This window comes from Cervus canadensis, chromosome 4, assembly GCF_019320065.1.
Source record: "Cervus canadensis isolate Bull #8, Minnesota chromosome 4, ASM1932006v1, whole genome shotgun sequence".
In the NCBI taxonomy this organism is placed as follows: domain Eukaryota; kingdom Metazoa; phylum Chordata; class Mammalia; order Artiodactyla; family Cervidae; genus Cervus; species Cervus canadensis.
In genome coordinates, this window is record NC_057389.1 from 56,365,562 (window position 1) to 56,378,458 (window position 12,897).

Here is a 12,897-nt window from a genome sequence, read left to right on the forward strand (position 1 = left end):
CCTTTATTTCAAATGCACTACCAGATTAGATACCAACCAAACAATTTATTCTGTTACCCTGCGGTGCTAATCCATACTCCTTTTACATTCCAGTCAAGACAGATCATTGTTTTCCTAAGACAGCCTTTCCCTTGTTTGCCCTACTTCGTGTCTTGATACTTTCTGTTCCTTTTATTATAAACCCTCCTCCCATTTATTGCAATGAAGTCTTGCCTATCCTTAAAAAATCCTTTCTAGTGAAAATGGCATGCTGAGACTTATCGTCCATACAAATAGATGCCTTTGTACTCTATGTATTTTTCCAATATATGTGTAGGTTATATTTTACATGAAATTCTTAGAAAATTCTCTTTGAACATCTAAAGTTCCTGTGGCCCTAGCCATTTAATATTTTTTCTCGTTACAAGGAAAGTTACATTAGTATCATAAAGATTTTTCCTAACAAATATTCCAAAGGTAATGTGCCTTTTTTCTGTGGTGCATTTGCAGGTTTAAGTGAGACTACACCCTTCTCTGTTTTCAGCTCTTTTGTTCAGGCCCTTTTGTCACTCATGTTTGAATGTATCCCTTCCTAACACACTGAAGGAGAGATGTACTCCTTTGTTTAAGACCTAATGAAATCTATTTAGGCCTAATTTTGGATGACTCTCTGATGTAACTTTATGGGTGAAAATAATTTCATAAATTTCAAAATGGGTCAACAATTTATAGCTCAAGAAAGTTGCGGGATGCATGGGACTTCCCTGGTGCTCCAGTGGCTAACATTCCATGCTCCCAACTCAGGGGGCCAGGTTCAATACCAAGTAAGAGAACGAGATCCCATATGCTACAAGGAAGATTGAAGATCCTGAGTGCTGTGACCAAGACCCAGTGCAGTCAAATAAATATATAAATATTTTTATAAAAAGTTTTAGGACTCCTTTTCCATGGTTGAAATGGATGGTCTGGAAATCTCTCAAAGAAGCTAAGACATATCTCCTTACATTTTATAATCTGTCTCAAAGGACAAGGAATGCCACTCCAAGGCTCACAACTGTTTAGGCAATTGAGCTTCCCACCTTCAGAGAAAAGGCTGAAATCCATATGGATACACACAAATACACACACTTTAAAGTATACCAAGTAGGGACTACATGCCAGGTAAAAGAATTTTACAAACCTCTATATTTTTTACCCTATCGTTTTTATGTTATCAGGATGAATCCAGTTTGGTCTGTCTTGGAAGGAGTTAAGCATCATATTATTAGAGCCTAAAATACTATATACTTGTTTATCAGGATAGGCTAGGTAGGTTGAAGTGACAAACTTCATTATCACAGAGATTTAAAATAAAACATCTACTTATCACAGGTATACAAATCAATGTTGAGTCAACCACAGGGCTCTTCTTTCATTGCAGTCACTCAAGGACTTAGATAGGAGGCACAGTCACAATTTCAAAGAATAAGTTAGAGATCTGGTAATTCTTACAATGACAACTAGGATTTCCTCTGGGAAGAGAGTCACATAATTCTATTTACAATGTATTGGTCAGAAATATTTACTAGGCCCACTCAACTATACTAGGCAAGGAAGTGCAGCCCCATCATAATCCCAGAAGAAGAGAGGAACACCTTTAAACAAAAGAACCAATGACTACTTCATTGCTTTATTTTCAAATAAATGTGTATTAAAAATTTATAATAACCACAGTGGCATAACTGTTCTTTAAAATATTAAAAGAAACTCACCTGGAGCTCGTTGGAGTCACCTTTCATTTCCAGTAAATCTTGAGATATCAGGAGAGGCTCGCTTTTCCCACAGCTCTCCTGACTGATGAGCGTGTCCGCATAGTTCGGCTGCGGGAAGATCACGTGACTCCCCCGAGAGTCCGCGGTGAGCGAGACCTCGTGCGAATAGGTCTGCAGGAAAGCCCGCACCCCGTCCACGCCCACAAACTGAGACGCCGGCACGCCAGCCAACCCGCTGCCCGAAGCCTGGAGCAGACGCGACGTGTGCCAATGCCGCAGTCTGAGCGCCAGTAGCACGATGACAAAGGCGAGGAAGACGCAGGAGACCGCGGCCACCGCCACCACCAGGTAGAGTGTGAGGCCGGAGTTGTCAGGATCCACTGAGGGCTTCAGGCTGCCTAGGTCAGTCAGGACGTCTGGGATGCTGTCAGCCACAGCCACGGTGAGCGTGACGGTGGCTGAGAGAGGGGGCTGCCCGTGGTCCTGGACCGCCACCAGCAGGCTCTGCTTGAGCGCGTCTCTGTCCAGCAGCGCCCGCGCTGTGCGCACCTCGCCCGTGTGCAGCCCCACCGCGAAGAGTCCTGGCTCGCTGGCCTTGAGCAGGCGGTAGGACAGCCAGGCGTTCTGTCCCGAGTCTCTGTCCACTGCCACCACCTTGGTGACCAGGTAGCCGGGCTCTGCAGAGCGGGGTGCCAGCTCCACACCGGTAGAACCATCAGTGGGGAGGGCAGGGTATAGAATCTCAGGTGTGTTGTCATTCTGGTCCAACACAAATAGGCTCAAAGACACGTTGCTGCTGAGTGGAGGGTTCCCACTGTCACTAGCAGTCACTAGTAGCTTCAGGTCTCTAATCTGCTCAAAGTCAAAGGAGTGTACAGCATACAGGACTCCAGTGTCTGAGTTTATGGAGACGTAGGTGGAGAGAGGCGCCCCTTGGATGGTATCCTCAGTCAGTGCATAGGTAATGTGGGCATTCTCAATGCTGTCAGGGTCCTGGGCTGTCACAGAGAAGATGGAGGCTCCCCTGGGGTTGTTTTCAGGAATGCAGGCAGAATAGGAGGCATGAGTGAAAGCCGGTGGGTTGTCGTTGATGTCTGCCACATGCAGGGTGATGTGTGTGTCTGTGGACAGTGGCGGACTACCCCCATCTGTAGCTCTCAGAGTGATGTTATATTCAGACTCCTGTTCACGGTCCAGAGATCTGGCTGTCACTAAGCGGTAATATTGGTTTATTGATTTTTCTAAATTAAATGGCATATTTCCCAGGACAAAAACTGTGACCTGTCCATTTTGCCCAGAATCCCGATCATGCACATTGATAAGGGCAATTTCCCTTCCAGCAGTTGACTCTTCTGGAACTGATCCTGTGAGAGAAGTAATTGTAACTTCTGGGGCATTGTCATTCACATCCAGAACTGTGACCAGAATCTTAGCTCTTGAAAGGAGACCTGGTCCATCTTGTGCTTCTATTTTAATTTCATAGAAAGTAGCATCCTCATAATCCAGATTTTTTAATATCGATAAGTCCCCAGTCACTGAGTTGAGATAAAAAATCTGAGCGATTTTCCCAGGCATTTTATCTAGTACATAGGATACTTGAGCATTGAATCCCTCATCAGGGTCAGTGGCATTCACTGTGAGCAGCTGGGTGCCTACCGGCAGGTTCTCTTCAACACTTACTCGATATTCAGGCTGGGTAAATACTGGTGGATTGTCATTTGCATCTAGCACTGTCACTTGGATGCCCAAGTTGCCAGAGTGGACAGGGTCACCACCATCAGAAGCAATGAGTACAAGTTGGTGAACTTTCTTTTCCTCCCGGTCAAGAGCCCGCTGCAGCACCAGTTCTGGATACTTGGCCCCATCAGTGACACTCTTCACAGCCAGGGAGAAGTAGTCACTGGGGCTGAGCTGATAGTTCAGCAGAGAGTTCGTGCCCACATCTGGGTCAAATGCAGTCTTAAGTGGAAATCGAGTTCCAGGAACTGTTAGTTCACCAATTTTTATTTCCAATTCCTCCATCAGAAAATCAGGAGCATTGTCATTAAGGTCTTTAATTTCTATTTCTACTTCAAAAATGTTCAATTTGTCTTCAACCAGGATGTTAAAACTCACCAGACACTGTGGGCTCTGAGCACAGAGCTCCTCCCGATCTATCCTGCCCGCGGTGACCAAGCTGCCGCTTCTCGGGTTCAGAGCAAAGAGCTGCGTCCTACCTCTGGAGACGATGCGGACTCCCCGCTCCACCAGCTCCTGGGGCTCCAGCCCCAGGTCCTTGGCGATGTTACCCACGAAGGAGCCTTTGTCCAGCTCCTCTGACACCGAATAGCGGATCTGCCCGCATCCGGTCTTGCACAGCGTCCCCAGAAGCACGCACAGCAGGGCCAGTCTTCCGCACTTTCTGAATCTCTGGTAATTGGTCATTTCCGTTTTGGTTAATTATTTTCTCTGAATTGGGTTCCAGTTTCCCAAGGCAGACTTCAGTCTTATTTTATCAAGGAACTAAGACTTTCGTGGGCCTAATTTATAGGTCACAGAGCTGGCTGACTGACGGGGTGAGCTTTGAGGCAGCCTCGGATCTTCCAAGTGTGATTTGCTGGTTCTCTGCTCTTTGGAAACAAGGAAAAGGACTAGCTCTTCAGCGGCGTTTTCCTTCTTGAGTGGTGAACAGCGACGCTCAGAGGCATAACCGTTCACTGCACGCTCTGACAAATCTAAGTCAGAAATTTTTAAGTTTCCAAGCACCTGAAATTCTTTTTGCTCAGAGGTAATGGGCTCAGTTTTTGTGTCACATAATTGAACCGCTATATGTTAAAAGATTTAGAATATCTTCCTTAATAAGCCATGAGTTAACCTGAATGCCACTAATATTGCTTCAAACATGCTGAAGTTACTGTTTTGAAATATTCAAAGTTTAAGAACTGCACAGAAATATCAGTCATATTTATAAGGTATGCCTCTTGAAATCGGCCCTTCATAGCTTGACATTTTAGTTTCAATATTTTCCACTTAACCCATTCATTAAACACACATATAATTGAGTATCTGACAATACTTGGGGATTTAACGATACAAACACAGCTACTTCCTTCATGGAGTTATAAGGATACAAAAGCAAACAAGGAATTATAGTGCAGTGAGATACTGCCATAAGGTCAGAGGCCAAGGGCAATGAGAGGGCCTCCAAGCTGGCCTTGGAGGTTAGCAAAGGTTTTCCCAAGAAACCTGAGAGGAGTAGATCAGGGAGGGGTAAGGCCTGGATACAAGACAGAATAATATGGCAATACCTAGATGTGAGAGAAAAACCACAGAACTTCAGGGTACTGAAAGTAGTCTGTTTTGCCTAAAATTAGAGTGTGAAGATGTTTTTAAGGACCAAAACTGAAACTAGTAGAGATAAACTTTTGTTTTGTATTCCAGAAATCCTTTTCCTGTATTTGTTTTCCTCTCCAAGCACAGTAATAGGAACTCATTTGTCATTTCAATCATGATGCATTATATAGCTATGCATAAGGCATTTATATCATGAAGAATTACTGTATACACTAAAAGGAACTTTGTTTTCAATTTTCCCCAGTTCGTACTTTATTTACTTGCAAAATGTTTGTATTATTCCACAGTGAGTGCCAACTTTATCTCAAAGAAAATTATGAAATAGTAATAACACAATTTCCCTCAGGTGCCCTTAAACAGTAAAGAATCACAACATCTTGTGCTCGCTTCGGCAACATTCATATAAAGAATCACAACATCTTAAAGAATGATGGCACCATTATATACATGACTGACTTAGTACAGGATTATTTCCAAATAAAAGATGATCCCAGTCACACAGAATAGTAGTGTATTTTTTGTTCTTTGTTATTAAGTATATAACTAACATACTAAAAGCCAACATGGGAAGAGGAATGGGGGAGGAAAACTTGGCTGTAAGGGGTACTGATGTTGGTGGAGGAACTGGAAACATTTTCAACAGCTGCTGTGAGTAGGAAACTTTGAGAAGAGAAATGTAAAAGGAGAATCTTTAGGGGCAATTATTTGATATGGTCTCTGACTCCCTTGAGGATATATATTATTTTTAAAGATAAAAAGGCAATGTTGTTTCCACATATGAGAAAAATAAAAAGTAACAGGGAACAGACACACCTTAACTATTATACAAACCATGTATTATATTAACACAGCAAATGATAACTCAATTACTCTTAAAGGAACACAGCTACTTTAGAGGCTAATGATATTTTCAACTAAACAGAGATTGCATGACATACCTTCCTGAAACATGGTGAAGCATATCTATTCCTAAACACATCTTTAGTAGGGATCATTCAAATAAAAAAATATGAGGAATCTCACTGCTAAACTGAAGGAAAAACATAAAGACTGAGATGAAAACAAACAACTACAGTATTTATTAATATTCATAAACAAATACAAATATAAAGAATAAAAGTATTAAATTTTAAAAGAGGGAGACATTTGAGGAAACAAAAGTCAACATTCATATATCTAACAAAGAACTGTTGATTCAGGAGGATTGGGATGGTTTGCTAAGGGATGAGAAAGAAAGTAGGAGAAACCAGATACCCCAGTTCCTAAAGCTCTTTTTTTGTTGTTGTTAATGCATTAATTTTTTTTTAATTGGAGGATAATTGCTTTACAATATTGTGCTGGTTTCTGCCATACATCAACATGAATCAGCCACAGGTATCCATATGACCCCTCCCTCTTGAACCTAAGGCTCTTTTGATAACCTAAATATCATCTTCACCTACTAATTCCAGATTTATACTAATGACATAATGATTCTAGCTCCTCTTCCCTGTTACACCATGTGAACACTTAGAACTAGTGAGAAATAATACATGAGGACTGTTTCTTAAACTGAACATGTCCACAAAGAAATATGGGAAATAGAAAAGGTATGGTAAACTGTGGAGACAGCTAAGTAATTAGGTAAATTTATTTCTTTTAGCAAAGTAACTCACAGGAATATTGGGAAGAGAGTTTACCTGAGAAAATGTTTCTTCTTTATCTTCTGAAAGAAAATCCTTTTTCTCACAGCTGTCCTGACTGATGAGCGTGTCCGCATAGTTCGGCTGCGGGAAGATCACGTGACTCCCCCGAGAGTCCGCGGTGAGCGAGACCTCGTGCGAATAGGTCTGCAGGAAAGCCCGCACCCCGTCCACGCCCACAAACTGAGACGCCGGCACGCCAGCCAACCCGCTGCCCGAAGCCTGGAGCAGACGCGACGTGTGCCAATGCCGCAGTCTGAGCGCCAGTAGCACGATGACAAAGGCGAGGAAGACGCAGGAGACCGCGGCCACCGCCACCACCAGGTAGAGTGTGAGGCCGGAGTTGTCAGGATCCACTGAGGGCTTCAGGCTGCCTAGGTCAGTCAGGACGTCTGGGATGCTGTCAGCCACAGCCACGGTGAGCGTGACGGTGGCAGAGAGAGGGGGCTGCCCGTGGTCCTGGACGGCCACCAGCAGGCTCTGCTTGAGCGCGTCTCTGTCCAGCAGCGCCCGCGCTGTGCGCACCTCGCCCGTGTGCAGCCCCACCGCGAAGAGCCCTGGCTCGCTGGCCTTGAGCAGGCGGTAGGACAGCCAGGCGTTCTGTCCCGAGTCTCTGTCCACTGCCACCACCTTGGTGACCAGGTAGCCGGGCTCTGCGGAGCGAGGTGCCAGCTCCACGCCCGTGGAACCGTCCGTGGGGAGTGCAGGGTACAGAATCTCAGGTGTGTTGTCGTTCTGGTCCAGCACGAATACGCTCACAGACACATTGGTGCTGAGGGGTGGATTCCCACCATCCTGTGCTGTAACCCATAACTGAAGTTCACGGAACTGCTCATAATCAAAGGAACGCAGTGCGTAGAGGACACCCGTGTCAGCGTTGATGGAGATGTATGAGGACAGGGGTGCACTCTGAAGGGTGTCCTCAGCCAAGCTATAAGTTACATGGGCATTGTCGTTGCTGTCGGGGTCACAGGCCATCACGGAAAAGATGGAGGCACCTCTGGGGTTGTTTTCAGGAATGTAGGTAGAGTAGGACGTGTGGGGAAAGGTGGGAGGGTTGTCGTTGATGTCTGTCACCTGCAGCAAAATGTAAGCATTTGTGGATAGAGATGGGCTCCCTCCATCTTTAGCAGTCACAGTGATGTTGTAAGAGGAAAACTGTTCCCTGTCAAGGACTCTGGTTGTAACCAATCGGTGATAATTGTCCACTGACCTTTCTAATTTGAAAGGAAGGTTCTCTGGGAGTGAACATGTGATAAATGCATTCTGCCCAGAGTCTCTGTCATGTACATTGAAAAGTGCGATTATGGTTCCTGGAGGAGAATCTTCAGGAACTGAGCTTGTAGCAGATGTCATGTAGAATTCTGGGACATTGTCATTCACGTCCAGAACTGTGACAATGACCTTCATTCTGGTCAGAAGGCCTGGGCCATCCTGAGCTTCAATATCAATTTCATGGAATTTGGCATCCTCATAATCTAGGCTTTTTGTGATTGTTATTTCTCCAGATGCTGACTTAAGCTCAAATACCTCTGAGGTTTCTTCAGGGTTTTTCTCCAGAAAATATGTCACCTGGGCATTGTAGCCCTCATCTGCATCAGTGGCGGTCACTGTAAGTATCCGGGTGCCTACGGGAGTATTCTCTGGAACACTTACACGGTACTCGGGCTGTGTAAAAACAGGAGCGTTGTCGTTCACATCCAGGACCGTCACGCGGATGCGGGAGGTGCCAGATCTGATAGGGTCGCCCCCGTCCAAAGCCTTGAGAACGAGGTAGTGTACGGCCTCCTCCTCACGGTCGAGAGCGCGTCCCAGCACCAGCTCCGGGTACTTGTTACCATCCACCCCGCTTCTCACGTCCAGAGAGAAGTGGTCATTTGAATTAATTTCGTACTTTTGGAGAGTGTTCTCTCCGACGTCTGCATCATGCGCGCTCTTAAGAGGGATCCGGAATCCTGGCGTAGTCGTTTCACTAATTTTTAGCTCCACTTCCTCTACTCCAAAGCGAGGGGCATTATCGTTAATATCTTTTATTTCCACTTCTACTGAATAAATACTCAATTTATCTTCCAGGAGTATGTTAAAGCTCACCAGACACCGCGCACTCTGGGCGCAGAGCTCCTCCCGGTCTATCCTGCCGGCGGTGACCAAGCTGCCGTTTCGCGGGTTCAGAGCGAAGAGATGCGTCCTACCTCTGGAGACGATGCGGGCCCCGCGCTCCGCTAGTGCCAGAGGCTCTAGCCCGAGATCCTTGGCAACGCTGCCCACGAATGACCCTTTTTCTATCTCTTCTGGCACTGAATAGCGCATCTGCCCAGCTCCAGCCTCCCACAGGGCCACCCAAAGAAGGCACAGCAAGACAAACCTTCCGCGATGTGGCAAATCTAGCAGAGCCGCCATTTCTTGAGCTGCAGTCTTTTCTCCCAGGCAACTTCCAGCCTCCAGCTCGGGATTCCAATCTTTATTCCTCAGGGTCTGAAGTGACCAGCATTCACGGGACCCAGGTCACTGTGGAAAGAACTAGTGGGCTGTTGGACTGAATTTCTTTGCCGCCCCGAACCTTGCGGGCCAAATGCCCAGCTCTTTGTGTTATGGAAATTGTAATGTTGGATTGGACGTCTCACAGGCTTACTTCTTAGGTAGTCAACAGCGACGCCCTGAGGCCTAAGTAATTTCTGCATTCTCCCAGGCAAATCCAGTTACTTCGTGTTACTCCTGTCACTTTCAAGATGCTTTGAAGAATTTTACAGTTTTAAGGTACCTGAGAGATTGCTCTTTCAAGTCAGGAGTCTTTTTTTCCCCTCAGAATGAATAAAAATGGTGTGAATGAATGTGATCTTGATAGTAGCAAGGAAAGCACTGTTGAACTTTGGAGGCACTAATCAAAGTAGCCTCTACCCTTAAGCCAAAGATCTTCAACCTCTTATTCCATATTGGGAGAAAGTAAGATTAATCTAAAAACATTAGCTACATTATATTCTAATGTTATGTATTTTAAATTTATGTGCTTAATGGCTTAGTACTGAACTTCAAAACCTGTATTTTTTCCAAAATCTGTATTTAAATTATTGAGTTATCAGACACTTAATTGAGTGACTAACCTTTGCCTGACACTTTGCCTGACTGATGCTGTAGACAGAACTGGTGCACCTGATGGACACAGTCCCAGTTCTTAAGGGAATTTACATGATAAGGGAGGACACAGTAAACCGAGTATTTTAATAGAGTATGACAAATACTATGATGGTTGGAAACCCTGGGCAATGGGAGAATACATAGGAAGGATATTCAACCTGGGGTCGGGGGTGGTGGTCAGAAAATACTTTTCAGAACAGGATTGAACTTGGATCCTAAAGGGTATGACTGGATCAAGAAAGAGGCTGGAGTACTGTTCTAGAACCTTAGTACAAATGCTTGGAGTGAGAAGCAGCATAAACATGAAGGAAACTGAAGGTGGTTTGTTCGTCTTCCAAGACTGTTTTGGCTATTTGAGGTCCCTTGATACCTCATGTGAATTTTAGGATAGACTTTTTTCTACTTATAAAAAAGGCATTGGGATTTTGATAGCCACTGAATTGAATCTGTAGATTGCTTTGGATAGTTCTATAAGTTTTTTTTTTTTTTTTGGATAGTTCTATAAGTTTTTGACAAATATTCTTTGTCAGTTTAAGTACATTTCCTTCAGTTTTCAGTTTGTGAAAAGATTTTAATCATGTGTTGAATGTTCTCAAGACCTTTATTATGCCTCTATTGACATGAACAGCTTTTATCTTTAATCTTTTCATATGAAGTTTTATATTAGATTTTCTTATACTGAAATATTCTTGCATCCATAAGTAGTAAACCCCATTTAGTCACAAGCCATAAATATTAAATATAGTAGATAGGACTTTGAATCAATTCTTTAGCAAGATGGCACACTTCTGGTTTCATTACAGACTTTTTGCCTTTGAGTTCTTCCCTGTTGAACTTTCTTCATTTTCAATCCATTCCTCTGAGAACACTGAAGAAATATTTATTGGAAACAATTCTTATCAACTCACCATGTTTTCCAGTAGAACCTCTAGTTTGTATCTTAAAACTTTTTCTTCAACACTCTTTTGATACTTTTGAGTCTCATTAAGTAACCACTTGACATCCCTTATTTGCAGTTTCTCTAAAGATTTTTCTGTTTCTTTGTCTTTGACAAGGTTTGGTTTTACACAGTATATTATTTCCCACTCATACTTCTTGCTTAGTATTAAGCTGTTTTATTTTTTCCCATTCTCACTTGGTTTTCCTTCTCTTTTCCCAGGTCTTTGTCTATAATCAGAATTTTGGGTCTTCTTTTAAGATCTCTAAAATGAATTTTAGTCCTGCTATCTGCCTAGCCAATATTAGTCCCAGCACTTGACTTGACAGAAGATTCAATTTCTCCCCATTAGTGTCAGCTTCTATTGCTTCACCATCAGAATTCTTCCTGGTTTGCATTTCAATAATTTATACTCTGCTCCCTTTCCTGTTATTTTCTTTATACTGATATTATATATTTCTTGCTTTATTTCTTGATTGTCGAGCTAACTTCATTAATTTTAATAATTTGTTTTTTGAAATTCTTATGGTTGTCTACAAATGTAACCCTAAATATCTTTTAGAGGCATTCCACAATTTTAAATAAATAATATTTTAATTTTTGAGTTTTTATTTCCATTGTGATTTTTAAAATCCAATAGTAGTTTAGTGGTATGGATTTAAATGCTCATTTTGTTTTCTTTTAAAGTATTTGCTTTGTGATTTTTCCAGCTTTATAAATTTAAATAAAATTTTAAGATACTTAAAGTGTACAACATGATGATTTGCTATATATACACTGTGAAAGGATTCCTCCTACTGAGCTAATAATACATTCATCACTTCACATACTTACCTTTGTGTATGTGTGAGAGAGAATTAAATTACACTCTTAGCAAATTTCTATTATACAATATAATGTTATCAACTATAGTCTCCACTCTATATATTGGGTCCTACGGCCTTATTCATCTTACAATGCAAGGTCTGTATCTTTTTATTATTAATACCTCTCCCCTATCCCCCACCACCCAATTTGTGATTTAAGCATATGTTATAAAGCATGTATATTATTGGTACTTTGAAATTTTCTCTGCCATTTTTTGTGCATGTGATGATTATGTATTAAATTGTTGTAGAGTCTCCATATTTTCATATAAAAGTGGTTATTCTATATTTGTTGTGTATAACATTGTATACAGATTTGTCCGATAAAGGTAAGTCCAAGACCAGAATTCCCGCTTTAGTGTTAGCCTGGCTCACCACTTTCTGTCCATCTTTGGTTCATTTAGATATTTATTTTTATTTGTGCCTTATTATGCTTTTTTCATTTTATATTATATGTATCTCTTTAATTTATTGGAACAGAGTATTTTAAAGGATGAACTTACTTATGATGCATTTCTTGTGAAGAGCTAATACATTAAAGTGAAATATATATTTGATTTTTGTTAGTTGTTTACATTACAGGCATAATATACAAGTCAGGAGGCTTCAAACTATTTCTCACGTTGCACAGGAAATTTTCTGTCATCCATTTTATTACTTCATTTTGTAACTTACTTAAACATTTGGTGTATTCTTGAGTGTGCATAAAACATATTTAAAAAAAAACCCGCTAAACAAAGGGCTAAGATAGTCAACAATAGTTTAAATTTTCGGCTTACCTAGATTTCCATAATTTTATGTTAACACAACCTAAAATACTACTTTAGACAATCTTTACCTCTTAAAATATTCCCAAATAAGACAGCACCCCAACAGATGACATATATGTTAAATTTAGGAGTAGATGAGGAGATATTTATAACCTAAGGATATCCAAAAACAGAATCAGTCACATAAATATTTGTAGACCTAGTCAAAATCTATCATTGTCAGATAAGAGCATGGTAAAGAAAAAATTACTTGGCCAGAAGCAAGCAAGAAAACATTAGAAGCCAAATCTCCTTGTTTCTGATGCAATGCTCTTTCCACAACTCTGTCCCAACCAACTACATTATGATTAATTACGATCTCCTTTTCAATGAAAGAACAATTATAAATATACTTGGATAGAAACACTTAATAATGATTTCCCAGGATCTGTAAATATAAACACA

At 41.9% G+C, this 12,897-nt stretch overlaps 1 protein-coding gene across 13 annotated transcripts in view; it reads right to left on the reverse strand.

The window, feature by feature from the left end:
* LOC122439783 (protocadherin gamma-C4) overlaps positions 1-12,897 on the reverse strand; it is a 180,136-nt gene that overhangs the window by 163,781 nt on the left and 3,458 nt on the right. For 5 of the 13 annotated variants that reach the window (XM_043465225.1, XM_043465218.1, XM_043465211.1 and 2 more), the window contains exon 1: positions 1,731-6,678. In XM_043465225.1, coding sequence (XP_043321160.1) covers positions 1,731-4,154 — 2,424 coding nt within the window. In that variant the 5' untranslated portion in view covers positions 4,155-6,678. Of the gene's footprint in view, positions 1-1,730; positions 6,679-6,742; positions 12,881-12,897 lie in introns of those variants that run through there. The other 8 variants (XM_043465215.1, XM_043465188.1, XM_043465185.1 and 5 more) reach the window with 7 other exon arrangements.